The sequence below is a fragment of the Mastigoproctus giganteus genome, chromosome 12 (genome assembly GCF_048544385.1).
Source record: "Mastigoproctus giganteus isolate SK-2022 chromosome 12, ASM4854438v1, whole genome shotgun sequence".
NCBI lineage: Eukaryota > Metazoa > Arthropoda > Arachnida > Uropygi > Thelyphonidae > Mastigoproctus > Mastigoproctus giganteus.
Genome location: NC_143586.1, coordinates 62324083 through 62342143, shown reverse-complemented (window position 1 = coordinate 62342143; position 18061 = coordinate 62324083). Strand labels below are relative to the sequence as shown.

The 18061-nt window shown below is 35.0% G+C and overlaps 1 protein-coding gene across 1 annotated transcript in view; it reads right to left on the bottom strand.

Moving 5' to 3' along the window:
- Positions 1 to 5183: 5183 nt before the first annotated feature.
- The window catches only part of LOC150077103 (tRNA (guanosine(18)-2'-O)-methyltransferase TARBP1), a 110351-nt gene continuing 97473 nt past the window's right edge, over positions 5184 to 18061 (bottom strand). Inside the window, exons 21-24 of the mRNA XM_090385785.1 lie at positions 17188 to 17370; positions 11426 to 11550; positions 6338 to 6474; positions 5184 to 5346 (exon numbers count right to left, since the gene is read on the bottom strand). Of these exons, the coding sequence (XP_090241911.1) occupies positions 5184 to 5346; positions 6338 to 6474; positions 11426 to 11550; positions 17188 to 17370 (608 nt within the window). The remainder of the gene's footprint in view (positions 5347 to 6337; positions 6475 to 11425; positions 11551 to 17187; positions 17371 to 18061) is intronic.

The following is an 18061-nucleotide window of genomic DNA, read 5'->3' as shown; positions in this document are numbered from 1 at the left end:
ATTTCTTCAGAGATTCCTCCGGAGTATTTTTTCGAAGATTGGGTCTAATTCATTAGACATTCAGTGGTTAAACTACCATGCCGTCAGGTCTACCACACTAGGAAAACATGAAGCTCAATGGTTGATTTAGTATGGTTGTTGGTCACGTAAGTGGACGTTTGGAAGTCTCACGGGGTGGGGATACGCCCAGAATTTATAGTTTCACCACTGTTCAGACTTATACACAAAAAAGATATGAGGCACAAGTTAGTTGTTCTCAACATCGTGTCAGTGTGGGTAGCGCAGTGGTATCGTCACTGCCCTTCCCATATTGGGTGGAAAAGGATGGGTTCGAATCCCGTCAATGATGTGAGGGACTTTTTTCACTGCATGGCTAAGTTAATCGGTCTCAGGCATAGATAGTACATAGTTGGACAAAAAAAAAAAAAAAAAAAAAAAACTCAGAAACTGGGATTTTTGTCTAACAAAAACAGGCAAATTGAGCCGAGAACACACACAATTTACAGACACAATACACATGGGTATAGTTAGGAACCAGGTGACTCTAATATAATATTTTGGTTTGGCTTTTGTTATCAACATGGCACAAAGACAGAGCATGGCTGACTGATTCGTGCAATTATTGACACTATACACCACCCAAAATCTACTGTGGGTAATGTTATCATGAAATGGAAGCATGATGGCACCATGACCCTCCAGCAAAGCACAAGAAGACCATGGAAGCTCACTCCATGTGGCTAGAGTACTCGAAATGGTGGTACAAAATCTCATCAGTCCTCCCTGCAAAAGGACTAGTAGTTTAAAGGAGTTAGCAAGCTTATTTCAGTCTAGGGATCCATACGGATCTCCAGACCAAAATAAGCATGAAATAGCAATGCATTCCAATTTATTTTGGATTTTTATCACTCTTGATACAGTAAATTCTATTATTTAATAGTTCATGTTAAATACTAGGATTTACTAGTAAAATCCAGTTTTAATAATTACATTTAGCTCTTCAAATACAGTGAATACTTTATCGAGGTAACTTTGGGAATATCTGAATGAATGAATTTGGGAAAAACTGAATGAAGCAAGAAATTGTCACTGCTTTCCTCTTATGCACTGTCCGATTGTCACCTTTCCGTTTTTTAAATAAGGGAATAGGGACGGTATATTTCATATCCCAAAATGACTGTTGGTAACAGTGAAAAATGAAGCAATGTTAATTTCCTATTTCATTTCTGTTCGCTGAACAAAAAACCTGTTTTGGGGAGAAAAAAATCATGCAACCCTTGACTGAGACCGACTAGGTGCTGAAAAGTGACATGAATATTGGACCATTCGTGCAACAAAACTGTCCTCAGTTCCTTGTATGCTCATGGTTGTTGTTGCATTGGGTTTTAGGAGCATTAGTAACTAAGGCCATATTGCTCCGTATACACCAATGAGCCAAAACATTATAATCAGTGAGCAAATAGAAGCAACTGCAGGTGAGCCACAGCACGTACGCAGGTTGGGACACAGTATAAAAACACCTGATACTGAGCTCTGTTAAGAAGTATTACTCTTATTCTTCAGATGGGAAAAGCAGCGGACTTAAGCAAGTTTGAAAAAGGTCAAATTGTAACGGTCAGACGACTGGGTCAGAGCATATCTGAAAGGGCATGGCTGGTGGGATGCTCACGGTCAGCCCCCACCAAAAGTGGTCCGAGGAGGGGAAACCCACAAACCACCAGCGACCACGCTCATCAATGCTTGAGGTAAGCGAAGGCTCTACCCGTACCCGGCCATCCACATGGCCGGGTACGTGTTCATTGTTTACTTGGGGAAGTGATGGCAGCTGGATGCCCTGTGGGACGAAAACAAACCGGCGGCGGCAGTGTCATGCTTTGGGCAATGTTCTGCTGGGATACCATGGGTTCAGTGACCATGTGCCAGGCACTATGACGTCTACCACCGACCTAAACATCATTGCTGACCAAGTACACCCTTTCATGGCAACAGTCTTCCTGTATGGTGGTGTAGTCTTTCAGTAGTTCAGCAGTTTTCACTGGTTCGTGGAACACGAGGAAGACGTCCAGGTATTGCCCTGGCCTCCAAATTCCCTAGACAACAATCCCATCGAGCATCTGTGGTTTGTGTTGGAACAGCAATGCTGATTTGCAGTGTCTCAACCATGGACCTGCTGGTTACGTGTTGGTACCAGATGCCACAAGACACATTTAGAAATCTTGTAGCATCCATGCCTTGCTGGGTACGAGCTGTTTTGGCTGCACGGGGAGGACCAACATCATATTAGGTAGGTTGTCATAATTTTTTGGCTCATCGGTGTATGTTGTCTGTAAACTGCATGTTCTGTGGTCAATTTTGTTTGTTGAGCAAAAAACTGGAGTTTCAGGGAGAAAAATCCATTCTACCCTTGCCTGAGACAACTCAACTACGTTGCAAAAAAGGCCCACAAAAATTCCTCACAACATCGACAGGGCTTAAACTCAGATCTTTCACACCTAGTGTGGGAAGGACACTGTACCAATTGTGCTACCCACAAGAGCAATGCTCATGGAGCAGATCCAAAGATTGTGCTTGCCATGGCAGATATTTGAAGTCACTTTCATGTTTCTCAAACCACTCTTTCATATCTGATGCATTTACATCTTGAAAGTAGCGCTGTCTATAGGGCAAACGTGTAACATTACCAGGAGTACCTGATATGTGATGATCTGCCCCAGCATTCAAAGTGGGACTAGAGGACAAGGGCATGTCACAAAAACATGACATATAGCATTACACCTATTCCTTATTCCCTGGGGAATAAGGAATAGGTGTAATGATATGTCTTAAGTCTTTGGGAATTCTTAAATAACTCACTGATAAGCAGAGTTATTTAAGAATTCCCAAAATAACTTAAATAACTCACTGGTAACATGACTTTGGGAATTCTGGATAAAGGAGTTCAATCTGTGGGCACTTAAAAAGTTTCAAAATGATAAATGCACAGCTCAATTTAATATTAACTTAAATCAACATACAATATTTTTGATAGGAAGAATTAAAGATGAGGTTCAGTTGCCAAAACCCAAATCAAACAGTAATAGTCTGAAGTAAATGGCCAATCTTCTGAAATAAATTAATATTCTGTGAGAATTAGCGATGAGGAAGACATGATATCAAAAAGTGATTTAATAATTATGTGAAAATTAGGCAAATTTGATATTTCAAAGCAAAGGTATGAATTAATGAAGAAATATAATACAATTTAATAGTATTATATTTCTTCATTAGCATTAGCAGAGGCATTTGATGCAAGAAAGCAAGCTTATGCAGCATCAGTCAAAAAAAAAAAAAATAAATAATAAATAAATAAATAAAAAATAACCACTTCACCCCTCTGTTCGTTCGAAATACCTGTCCAGCTGAGCCTTAAACTTATTTAGGCTATCAACTTCCACGACAAGGGATGGAAGTCTATTCCACCAACCAACCACCCGCTGGCTAAAGGCAAATTTCCTCACGTCTATCCTACATCTGTCTTTCCTCAATTTGAATTTATGCCCTCTCAGGTGATTATTCTGAGCAAGAGGAAGAATCCCATCAGCATTGAGCATGCTCAAACCATTCAAGGCTTTATACACCTCTATCAGATCACCTCGCCGGTGCCTAGTCTCCAGACACTGTAATTTGCAAAATGTAAGCCTTTCTTCGTAAGAGCACCCCTTTGTTCCATTCACTAATCTTGTTGCCCTTCTCTGTACTCGTTCCAGCATCTCTACATCCTTCTTGAAATGAGGCTTCCAGACCTGTATACAGTACTCTAGGTGCAGTCTGACCATTGCCTTATACAAGGGAATAATCACCTCCTTATCCCTGCTAGAAAAATTCCTATATATCATCAACAATACACCATGAGCTACTCTTGCAGCCCGTCTGCACTGCTCAGAAAACTTCATATCTGCTGCACAACCACCCCCAGGTCCCTTTCATTCTCTACCACTGTCAGTGTAGTACCACAGAGTTGATACGTTGCTCTGGGGTTGCTGTTTCCCATATGTAGTACTTTACATTTGTCAATGTTAAACTTGATTTGCCACCTCTCAGCCCATCTGCTCAACCTTTCCAGATCCTGTTGCAAGTAGCATAGTGTCAGTAGTGTCCTTGACAACCCTGCCAACCTTCGTATCGTCTGCAAACTTGGACATTAAGCTTGATATACCATCATCAATATCATTTATAAATACAGAAAACAATAATGGACCCAATACTGAACCCTGAGGGACTCCACTAATAACATTAGTCCACGATGGGCAGTGTCCACTGATTATCACTCTGTCTTCTCCCCCTCAACCACCCCTTTATCCATAGCAGCAATTTGCCTCCAATGCCACACTGCTCTAATTTGTGCAGCAGTCTTCCATGTACAACAGTATCAAAAGCCTTTCTAAGATCCAAGTATATAATATCAAAGTTATTCCCTGCATCCAGTTCTTTTGTGACTGCATCATAGTATCCAATCAAATTGGTCAGGCAAGACTTCCCCTTAACAAAACCATGCTGTGTCTGAGCTATAACTGAAGTCTTGTCTAGATGATCCTGCAGTGCTTCTTTAACCAGTGCCTCCATTAATTTTCCAGGAACAGAAGTTAAACTAACAGGTCTATAATTACTTGTGTTGCCCTTTGATCCTCCTTTGTGAATTGGGGTCACATTTGCACATCTCCAGTCCATGGGTACTTCCCCTGAGTCCAAGGAAGCTCTCATAATTATGGCTAAGGGTTTGCTTACTTCCTTTGCTGCTTCCTTTAATATAACTGGATAGATCCCATCCACCCCAGGTGCCTTTCTTGTATTTATCTTCAACAATTTCTCCTCCACTTTACTCTCAGTTATTACAAGATTCATGAATTATTTTAAAATGATATTCAAGGCTTGATTCTCATAGTCTTAGCTACATAAGTGTGATATTTTCAAACATAAGTTTCATTTCAAAATACTTTAATACCAACGTTGTCACATATCAAATTACATCTAAAGAACAGAAATATATATACACAGTAGATGTACATAATAGTTCACTTAAACCAATAAATACTGGATGAAATGTATGTTACAGATGACAGGCATTTAAATTTTCTTCTTTTACTAAAATATAATTCTGAATACATTAACAGAGCTTGAGCATATTTGATATGATTATGCAGAAATCAAGAAGGGTTTTCCAGTAATGTATGTTGACGGGCATATTCCCAAATAAGAATAGCACCACTGACATGAACATTGAGTGATCTTATTATTCCTTTCTGAGGAATTTCTATGCAGACATCCAAGAGATGTATAAGTTCAGCAGGCACACCTTCTTTTTCATTCCTAAGAATACAGAAAATTTAAAACTTAAAAATAAGAAATAAAATTATGAAAAATGCAACCAATCTATCAGATTATTGCATGATCACAACCACAAAGCATTCCAGTAAAAAAAAAAAAAAAAAATTCACTTTCTTTTCTTTTCCAAACTTATTAAAGTAAGCAAGGACAAGGAGAATACTATTTCTATCCTTTACCTTTCTGTTCATTTTACCTTGATAGTCCTTTTCATATCTTCATTCCTCTAATATGTTGATTCATGGATGTAATGAGTTGGCTTGGTCGCAACCAAACCTGTATGCAAGCCAACTGTAATAATCAATATTCTTATCTTGAATCTGGGTGGTGGGCGCCACTACCCAGATGGACCATTTCAAAGCTAGTTGGCTTTTCATCAGTGGAGCCTTTCACACTACGATCACAGTTTTTCTTTAAAAAGTTGTCTATGGTGTATCTACACCGATATTATATAGATATAGAATCTTAAAATGTTATGCCTTGTTGCATTTAGTTTATTTAAATAAATACTTTACATATGGAAATCAAGAATGGTATCGCATGGTCGTGTTAGATAAACATAGTGCGTGATCATGCTTAAAGAGAAGCTTGTTTTACCACAGTAAAATAAGCTTATATTACATATAAACCGTATCCTTCTTCTCCCATTGGATGAATAAATATCATTAGGAGGAAAATTATTTTAATGTACAGAAAGACATGCAAATCTAAGTTATGTAGCTTTCTGTGAACTGGTAGCTTCTCATCTTGATAGAACCAAGGCAAAAAATTTGCTTTCAAAATTGGTAGCAGCCATCTCTTAATAAAATAATCTTTTTGCAATCTTGTCGGATAATATACCCGTGATAACAAGTAAAACAAACTTTTATATGGGTGGCATAAATATATATATATTTGGTGGCATATACTTTCATGTAAATTTAATCTATAGAGAGTTAGCAAATGACTTATTAGAATATTTAAATCTTAAACTTACCCAAGAAGTAACAGGGATTTTTTTGGAAATTTATACGACATTAAGCTAACGCTTTCTTCAGTCTGTTCTACACCAATCAAGGTATAGTTAATTCTTTTCATTTCTAGTAAATATTCTTTTAAATGCTGGGGCTTGACCTAAAAATTAACATTTCATTTAGAAATCTGGTACACGATCTGGTATAAATATATATATTTGGTGGCATATACTTGGTAATTTGGAACACAACTTAAGTATCTCAAGGCAATACATTCAATTTTGTTCACATGTCAGTTTCCCTCTGGTACAATTATGTATTTATAATTGGGAATAAAAATCAGTATTGATATGGGACATATATATACACAATACCAGAAAATAGTCAATGAGTACATTTTATTAAAAAAAATTACACTAAAATTGTTATTATAAGTTACTTACTAATTATAGTGTGAATGTCATTCATCACTTTATTATCTCTTTATAAATCATTATCTCTTTTATAATCTAATAATAAAATATTAAATCATTATCATAATTATTTTTGTTTCTTTTTTTATTTTGTTAATATTAAGAGACCATCTTTCCTAATCAAAAAGATGTGAAGACCGGTGGTGAACTATAGAGGGCTCGCGGGAGCCCACTGTTGTTATTTATTTTTTTTTTTTTGAAAATTTGGAGACCATTGTTGAGATGATCATTTATTTTACAAATGAAATTCTGAATGCAATTATTGAGTATCCAGAGTCGAAACTACAGTAGGGGGAGCGGGCCCCATCCCCAGCATTTTAATGCCACAATCGACCAGTTATATATTTTAAAATTACTTCATATTTGATTTAATTACAGTCGGTCCTCTGTTTAATGAAATTCTTTATAACAAATTTTTTTGAATTCCCCCTGGTAATTACATTTAAAATAGTTTTTGTTGAACGAAGAAAATTTCAATATAATGGTCGGATAATGAGAGACAGCTTTGTATGCATTGTTCTCACCTTTAGGCAATTTAGGTAATTAGAAAGCGCGATTTAAGGATGAAAGGGATTATAGTTTCACAATGTTAGTGGTGTCCATAAAACCTATGCAGTCACATGCCCAGAAGTCGCACTAGTCAATATGCTTTCCATATCCAGAGGATTAAGATTCAAGACATGGATAATAGCCTCCGGTGAACCTGTGTTGTAGTTTCCCCTTTACTCCGACAAACGGGCGTACGTTTTTTTGGAGAAGTGAGTGATCCGTGCCTTCCAGCAAGTTTCTCCATCTTCATGGATATTCAGCTACTGAATTCTGACATTTTGCACAGTATTCAAAGAACTGATTGAGGCAACTAAGATATTACATAAACTTTATGAATATGAAATGTTGGCAGATTTTGAAACTTCATTGAGGCTTTCACTGTGCAGAAAATGTTCTAAAATATAATGGTATACAGGCAATAATTAAAAAAAAACAAACAAACCTGTATGCATTATATCTCCAATCTCCAAAAAACCGGTGCAAATTAAGGATGATTGCTAAAGAACTTGATGGGGAAACTATAAAGATTGGTTGTGTGTTCGGGCTACGATGTACCTTGAAGACAGCAATTGCGGGTTGTAGGAATTATCCCGCTTTGTGCAAACATTTTGAATCAGAAGTTAAATATTCTGGATTATTAAACCGACTTTTAATCTGGAGTTTCTTAACAATTTAGCACTAATGATCGACATCCTGCAGGTCGATCATTAGTGCAGGATGTCGACATCCTGCAGGAGCTCTCTTACCTTTCAGAAGCTTTACAGAATCACTATGGCAAAAGCAGATAAATTAATTATTCAAACTATCAATGCTATTTCTAATTTGAAAAATTCTGAAGGAAATTATGAAGCTAAATTTGAGAGCATGTTGAAGTGGAAAGAATTTGAAGGAGTAAAAATCGAAAGTAAGAACACTAAAAAATTACCTTGTGACAAGTTATTAAATGCATTGTTTTATCCTTAAAGTTATTAATGCAACAGAGTGATTTTATATTAAATAAAGAAAATAATGATGCCATTGAAAGAAATTTTAAATGTATGCTACTGGAAATCATGGAATATGAAAGAACTTTCATATCGGTGGCAAAGCGGTGAAAAACAAATAAGAAATTTAAGTTTTCTGGATAAAATATGAAATAAAAACTAATGATTTTAGAGATTTTGTTAAAGACAGTTTATCTTTAAAATCAAGTGAAATTCCCTTTTCAATTAAGAAAGCAATTCATAAAAAAGTAAATTGCAGATGGCAATTTTTAGAATAAATTTTTCTTGAATATTTGTGTAATAATTTTTTTTTTCGTGTAATCTGTGATTTTTGTGTACCTTTTCTAGAATAGATTTTTTATGTAATATTTTTATATTGCGGAATGTTTTGTGATAGTTATGTTATTTGTGATATGGGAAATATTTCATGTTTTTTATTTACAATATTAAAATTTTATCGTGAAAAAAATGTATCCATCATATTTCCTGTGGTAAAAAAAAGAATAAAGTCGCTCATCTGCCGAGCATGCACAGTAGATGGTTTTATGTGAAACATCCTTCGCATTTCTTTTAGATATTTTATTTTTTGTATATATTAATTACGAAATAAAAGAGCTTTTGTATTGTAAATATTTTATTGATCATTCACAAATTTCCATAATTTCTGGAAGACAAGATATAATGGATTTATAAGTACAATAAGAGATGTATACTTGCGATTGTAAAGTATCTAAATGTCTCTGAAAACAGCATCAGTTGAGGTACCCAATCTTTTAGTTGAAACAACATATGCAGCTGTTTGCAAAACAGCTCGAAAATGCGAGACAAAAAAAGAAATTGTTGACAAATCTTTGCATTGTTGCAGTCTATGACAAATACTTGCAATCATACTATTCAAAAATTCAAAAAGTTAGAACTCGAGATATTGTAGTAGTCACAAAAAATGCATCATGCGCTCTAATCCTACTACTAGTATTCTAGTGGTGTGATGTGGGAAATGCCTCTGGCAGATGCTGCGTATGATGTCACTTCTATGATCAATCAGATTTACTTGGTAGTTCCCCCCTCTCAAAGGATGTTTCACATCAATAAGTCGGCAAAAGTGCGAGCCCATTGTTAAGCTATAAGCCAGGCTGTCTTTGAAACCAGCTAAACTAAAAAGCTTTCCCATTATTTCAGACTTGAAAATGGAATCCCCATAGCAGACTTGGAAAAGTTGTTACAACAGAAGTTGATATAAGGAATTGATCATATCATATCTGTTGGAGAGAATATATTTATTTTCCAGCTTTAATATGTGGTGTAAAGTGTCTTTTAATTTTCATAATGTAATATTATGATAGAATATCCATGTAAAGTCTTTCTCCCAATATTTAAATACATTTTCATACTGACATTAATGCTAGGCCACCGCAAATCATACTATATTTAGCTATTTATAGAGGAAAAAAAATATTAAATAAAAATTCAAGAAAAGCACTACACATTTACAAGGGAAATTAAAAATATCAAATTAAGTTAGCATATTAAGTTTTATTCTGTGGCAGTAAAATATGCGCCAAGCATCATCTCAACGAACCACCAAAAATATAGTACTGATGCATAACAAAGAATATATGGCCAATTTTAGTAATTTGATTTAGACATTTTATGAAATTTAAAAAAGAAGAATAATACACAATTCTTGACATAGAGTAAAAGAATTTATTTAAACTATTATTTGACAAAAACTATTTGACAAAAAAATTTACAATTTCAGTTTAGTTAAAAGTTGAAAAAAATATTTCACTGTAACTTTCAAAAACAGTTCTATCCTATTTATGTATGCACTGTAAAACATTTTTTTTTTATACGCAATTTCATTTCTCACTGTTAAATGAATTATACTGAAACTGAGAGACAATCCGAGATATAATTTTTCCAATAAATGTTTATACAGTAAATGAACAAGTTGGTGCATTGCATCATGTTAGTACAGGATGAACCACCGAAGTAGGTTTGTTTGTTATTTGGTTTTTAGGAGCATTAGCAACTAAGGCCATATTGCTCCGGGGATATGCGGTGGTCATTCTCTGAACTTTCCGCATCCTCCGTATTTGGTGATCACGGGCTCGAACCCTGGTCTAATCAAGAAGCGTGTGCTACGCACTGCTGCTCCTGCCCACCTGGCTACGGAGGCGCCACCGAAGTAGGTGAAATGGCATCGTTTTTGTTATATCTCATATTGTGAATGCCTTCACGAGTTGCCTTGATATTGTACTACCTTGGTTTCACCACATTTCACCTACTTCGGTGGTTCACTACATACTAACATGATGCAATGCACTAACTTGTTCGTTTAATGAATTTTTCCATAATTTGAGGTCTTTAGCCCCAAACTTCTTAGTCTATGCTTATACAGTTTATTTCACAAGTAGGTGGATAATTTTCAAGGTTCATAAACCCATGCTTGTGTAATTAAGTGAAAAGTAGATAACTTTTACATGTAAAACTCCTACTTTCCACTGTTTTTAATATGATATTTTAATTTAAATGAATTGAAACATTATTCACAAATAACATAACATTCCTACTTTTTCATCTTATTTTGCCACCATACATTTTAGGAGACAGCATTATTAGCAACAAAATTCTCAAAGTGGCTTGCTGGCTATATTTCTGGATTCATATTGAATCCTCTGGGGGAGGGGGAGAGGAGTGGATTTAGCAGGATTGGAGCAATGAAATTACTGAACTTCTTGGTCTGAAAACAAAATCCAGCATAAATCCAGGAGCACAGCCACAAATCAATTTTAAAATTTGAATATCATGCAGACTCTGTATTTCCTCATTTAAAATGTAGTCATCACTATTATTCACTATTTGAAGTCATTCAAATGGAACTATAATGGAACAAATTTCAATTTCTCATGATGTCATATAATTATTAATGAAAATTAATTTATGATCTTATTCATTTGAACATATAACCAGAAACATACATGATTAATAAACTGTTTGGCAATGTAAATGAACAAAACATTACAGGGGAAATATACAAGATTAATTTAAATTTAATTATATATGATATGATTAATCTAAATTCTAATTAACATACACAAAATACCTCTTTAAGCTGTATCCATCTATCTGCTGTAACACTTAGATTTTGAAACTGCTTATCTTCTGTATATTGCAGACAACTTATTACGTATTCAGTAACTCCGAATATTTCACATGTGCGACACAATCCTGTTATTAAAAAAGCGAGTTTTAAAAAATAAATGTGGGAAAGAAAAAAAAAACAATCACAAATATAATTTATGATATTTGAATTAAAATTGGGCTTTCACCCATATAATTAAAAAATTTTTTATTTCCAGTGTGGTAATAAAATCAAAAGGATAAATTAATATAAACAATAAACTAACTAAAATTAAAGAGAGCTATGCTGTCTTTACTTCCTCTCTTTCATGATGTTTTTCATATTGCGAACAAATAACAGAGTAGCCTTTCAGTGATGTTATTTGTTTAAGAGTGTTGCTTCTTAAAGGTAACTTATAATTAAGAGAATGTTTCCAACTTAAGTATTAAAATCACAGTGTATGCATAGTACATGTTCCCACAATTGCAGGCTGGTATTTGCAGTTTGCACTACAGCCATAAGGTTTTGTGGGGCACTGACATTGGCGTTTGGTGCACATGCATACCGAGTGGAAATTGGCTCGACCACTCCACTTGTGTGTTAGAGCTGATGGTTGAGGAATGTCACAGTTTGAACAGCATGCTAACATCAAGTTCTTCTTTGAATTTGGGAAAAGTGCTGCAGAGATGCTGCAAGCATTATAGAAAGTTTATGGAGATGCTGCTTTGAAGAAAACAGCAGTTTATGAGTGGTTTAATTGTTTTAAAAACAAACTGGAAACCCTGGAAGATGAACCTCATGGTGGACATCCTTTGATATCACGAAATGACAAAAACATCATGAAAGTGAAGGAACTTATGTGAAATGATAGGCAAATGACTGCTGTTGAGATTGCTTGTGAAGTTGGACTGTCTGTAGAGGCCCCAGTACACAGTCCTGGCACAAAATTTAGGGATGCATGTGTGCAAAGTTTGTTCCATGCTTGCTATCAGACAATCAAATGAACTGAAAAATTTATACAGGACCTGAGTTTCCCAAGACTCTGAGACCAAGGTGAAATTATCCGAATGGCATACAAAATTGTTCTCACAGCCCAAGAAGTCTCGTACAGCAAAATCCAATGTCAAAGTCATGCTGATTGTTTTTTTCCCATGATGAGGGCATAATTCACCATTAATTTGTGACTAGGAGAATAATGATGATGCAGCACCCTCCCTACTGCCCCCTGACTTTGCACCAGCTGGCTTCTGGCTGTTCCCTAAACTGAAAATGGGACTTTGGGATGTTGTTTTGCTACACTGGATGATATCAAGGAAAAGACCAAATCAGCCCTATGTATGTCTTTAAAAAATTTTAAAGAATGTTTCCAAGCTCGGGAAGGCTGATGCGTGTGCATGTGCAGAAAGAAGGTACTTTGAAGGTGATTACGTTAGTAAGCCCAACCGTTCACTCAATAAATTTTTAAAATTCCAGAAAATTTTTGTATATAATTCATATTATATACAAAAAGCAAAAGGCAGTTGAAACTTGCTGGCAAAAAAAAAAAAAAAAGTCTATAATTTAAAAACTTATGTATATATCATTAAATGTTTACATTTTTTAAATAAAAAAAATAATATATAAACAGTTTCTGCCTCCTACTACCACCGAACAAGTATACTCATGTTGGGGGAAGGGGGAGGGAGGTATATCAATCGCATCACTGTTGAGGCCACTTGATAACAATGGGTTCCAAAACCTGGGCCTGATGCTAACAGACAATTTCAAAATCAGCTGTGAACTAAATGACATACTGCTGAGTAGTAAGCTTTTTGTGAGAAATTTTTATCAAGCTGGCAATGTTATTGAAGAGCAGTGAGCTTCCAGTAAGGTTTGCAGAGAATGTCCAAACAGATCACAGGCACTCTTGCATCCAGAAAAAAAGTACAGTGTAATGCACCTGAACTTGTTGGATCAGTCTTCACAATGACATAGTGAATGCCAATCATTACTTGCAAGTTCTTTAGGGCCACTTTATTCCAAAGACTGCAATAAGAGATGCTAATTCAACAGTGCACGTGGAAATGGTTCTAGAGAAGGAATACAGCAGACTAGGGAGTCTGTGTGATAGAAAGCATAGTGAAATTGCAACTGAAGGATCATTAATTAACTTGAATAATTTTTTTTTTTGGACAGCATCCAGGAGCATATGAGAGGTTTGAGGTCACTAACCCAGATGTGGATAAAACATTTGACAGTAGTTTGGATTGGTGATTTGTACAAAGTCAGATAACAGTTAGGTATTTCTAACAAAGTTAAGAGGTGTTCAGAAGTAAGGTAACACCAAGAATGAAAGAGAAAATAATTTTTTTTGAGCGGATGAAGCAACACTTGTGATATACCTATGCCAAGAAAAGTTAGGATTATTCCCAGCAACAAAATGTTATCTTGTTTAGAAATCTGAGTACTGTTGAAGACGGGCACACTTCTTTTTTTAAAATAATAAGATTAGCTTTAGAAACACTGAACCTAAAGTTTAGTTCTCTCCCACAACAGATTTAAGTGAGATCAGTACTGAAGGAACTGGAAGTGGATATCTGAAGTGGTTGTTTTTGCAGAACAGAATGTGTCAACTTGGAAAGCAAAATGTAGTGTACTTTCTTCAGAAAAATATGGATGGTATTTCCATTCAGTAGAATAAGGTGACTAATATAAAGAAGAGAAAAGGGAGTGTTAAAGAACAGAACCTTGGGAAACTCCAGCATTCGGTGACAAGTTAGAAGACCACTTATCATCACAAGCAGTGAGGTAATAGTAATAGAGGCATGTGATGCAAGAAATCAAGAATATGAGCTTATGTAGCATCAGCCAAAAAAAAAAAAAAAAAAAAATTCACACAACCATTCCCTCTAAATGTTTGTCCAATTCCTCCTTGAATTTATTTAAGCTATCAACTTCCACAACAACAGATGGAAGTTTGTTCCAGCAATTAACAACCCGCTGGCTAAAGGCAAATTTCCGCACATCTATTCTACAACTGTCTTTCCTCAATTTGAATTTATGCCCCCTTAGGTTTGTAATCCGAGCAAGTGGAAGAATCTCATCAGAATTCAGCGTGCTCAACCCATTCAAGGCCTTATACATCTTGGTCAGATCACCTTGGAGGTGCCTAGTCTCCAGGTGCTTCAATTTGCAGAACTTAAGCCTCTCTTAGTCTTAGTAAGAGGATCCCTTCATTCTCCTCACCAATCTTGTTGCCCTTCTTAAGTTGTCTGAGAAAAGATGGAAGCCTGCTTAGAAGACCTTTATGCCAAATGTGACTAAGAGCAACTACTTGAGTTTCTCTGAACTTTTCCTTGAAATTTTTCTAAAGATGAGTAACATAAATCAAGATATTGCCAGTGGAATGACACCGACAGAATTCATATCAGTGATTGCTAATCATATGGAAGGTTTTAAAATGGATTCCCCCCCTCTTTTTTTTGAAGTGTCTGTGTACAATAAAAGCATGTTAAAACTGAGTTCCATCCTTACTGTGGAACCAGATAAATGTGGATATTTTGTGCAGTGTTCTCAAATGCACTAATGTCTACATAATTCCACATGTTGCATATGCAGACACTTTTTTTTTAAATTTAGTAATTTATCCTGTTTTTAATAAGTCTGAATATCAGATTAACAAAGCCCTTAAAAAATTTTGATAGCAAACAGTAACACCACTATGTGAACAAGCTGGAGTTCCCCAAGGAGACTTTTCGATGCCATGGAACACTTTTCATTAACTTACATACAATTGGCTAACTGAAAATCAAAGTAAATGTTTAACTCTTATTAGTTTTACTGATTCTGAATGAAATATTAATTAAATTCCACATCTTATAAACATCCTTAAGTACAGCCAGGCCTCCCATAATGCGAGTTCGATCAACGCGTTTTTCAGTTACCGCTATTTGAAAAAATTATACACTTTTCACGATGCAAATTTCCAGTTAACAGGATCTTTTTTTTTTTTTTTTATGAAATAGTTAAAAAAGATTTGAATCGCAAGTTAAGCTTACTGCATGTCGAATGGGCAATAAACAAAAACGTTTGCCTGCTGCCCGCCTCAGTGTGTACCATCAACCATCGGAAGAAGACGTGTTACTTGTTTGTCTCTTGCTAATAAAGTCAATGCAGACTTCCATTTAAAAATTCAAATTTTTAAATGAGCCAGATGAAAACGTTATCGCGAATGAGATAACGGTAAAAGAACTAGATGAAATCTTTCGTATCACAGAGAACCTCAAACATTTTGTTTCGCCAGGGCCCAGAGAAGATTGTTGCGGGCTATCGGAAATTGATTGATGAAAAGAGAAAGTCAACACTGTTCAAATATTTCCGCAACAGTCATTTCTTCATTGCGTATTTTATGTCAGAGGTTCCCAAACTTTCTTGGTTCACAGCGCCCTTAGTGTCTCAGTAATTTTTTCACAGCACACCTAGACCAAAAGAAATACCCAACAGTTCCGTTTATTAAGTAGTTAGGTCCAAACAACTTAATAAGAAATGTTGAAACTGTGAACTACTTCGAGCTAATAGTCTGCACGGTGTCCGACAGATGTCGAGTATCACTGTGCTTCCCTCGGAAATTTAAAATATTCCACGGCGCTCAGTTTGGGCCCGCTGTTTTATGCAATAAATATTTAATTCCGTAATTATTTTCATTATCTTTTACATTGTATACAGTTAAAAAGTTATTTAAAAGGTACTTTTAAAATTCTTTATGGACATTCCAGAAAGTCAAGGTCCAATTATAATTTTTCCTATTGATTATTATAGTCGATTAACGCATTTCCGTTTTGCGGGATGCGCTCGCGGGGCGAATTAATTGCGTTAATCGAGGTCAGCCTGTATAGAGAATATCTTCAGAATAGGCTCCACATTTGTTCCACTCTAATTTGTTAAATTCATGTAGTAACTACAGTTAATCATTGTTATACTAGAGAAAAACACAGACCCCCAACTTCCAGCACAAATGCACACCAGCTATATTTCTGGCATACAGAAATGGAATTTATTTCTGTTTCTGATTTTATCCCCATCTTTCGAACCTGGCAATAGGATTCCACAGAGAATCCAGAAACATAGCCAATATAATATTTAGAACTTATTGTACATGAAGATGGGGAAAAGATAGGGAGGGAATCTGTATACCACAGTCAGCATATGTAAAAAAAGTTGGAATAAATGTTTATTTTAAACAATAAAGGTTTGTAACAAATATACTAAGTGAAAGGCATTTAATTGCATGTTTAATAAAGTTTTTGTTTCAAATTCTTATTTCTTTAAATTAAATATCCATTATTTTAATTAACAAAATAAGAAATAAAAACTTGATTGTATGAAATAAACTAACACCTAATTAAGATGTCGTTCAATTTTTTTTTTAGACAGCTTCATATGACCAAGAAAACATTGATATTAATATTAAAAAGTGTTTTCAGTTAACTTTCACACTAGATGTAATTTAAATTATGATGAATAATTAAAAAACTCATAAATTTCTTTTCCTTGTGTTCTTATGTCCTATGAATATGATAATATTGTCTTGAGTAAAGAAAAGGAATTAATTAAATATAATAATTGTGAAGAAATGAATAAATAAAATTTCTTTACTATACTTGTTTTATTTTAGTAACATCATGCCATTAAAAATAACTACAAACTATACATTTCAATTTTGTAAATTGAAGTGACCATTACTTTCATGATTCTTGATACAGTACCCCCTAAATTCGGAGCTCGATCAATGAGTGAAGCTACTACTATTAATCCCTCTGATGTTTGATATTTTTTGGGTGGTTGAAAATCTTGAAAAGTTTCGAGGTCAGGTAACATCTGTTTCCATGGTGTAATTTTCTTCTGAAAGTTGCTAAATCTCTTTCTTGATTCTTCTTCATCTACAGCATCTGGTCATTAAATAATTTAAATTGGGAGTTAATTAATTACAAAGTATCATTTAGTATTTCAATACAATTTCACCATTATGATGTAATTACTACTACTACTATTCCATTATTAAAGCTACTTAAATATTGTATTTCAATCCATTATAATATGATATCTAGATCAGGATTTTCAAACTTTTGGGGAAACAACAGACGTTCTCTTTAAGACAATGCTACTTCTGCAAATCTCACTGTTCCTCTCCCTCCCTCAACAACTATAAAATACCATCTTTGGATAGCCAGTAGTACAGCTATCCAAAGGTGAAGCACATTTGCAGATCTTCAAGTGGTTCTTACTGGTTGAACAAAATACTTGTAGAAGTGCATCTGACAGCATTATGTACTGAGAAGGAATGAGTTGTGATTTAAAAAAACAAATAAAAAACAGGAACAAGGTATGATAAGGAGCAAAAATATTCTAGACCTGATCATCACCTGTGATCATAACAATTTGTAAAGTGGACAGCATTGGAACCTTTAACAGGGAGTGATAATGCACCGTCTTAGACATGAAATATGATACACATGTAGCATCTTAGACAGTCACAATGACTGTCTAAGATGCTACATGGCTTCTATCAACTAGGAAGATAGAATGAAAGTAAGAATAAAGTTGAATTATGCAATAACTTTAAAAGCTACAGTAACTGAA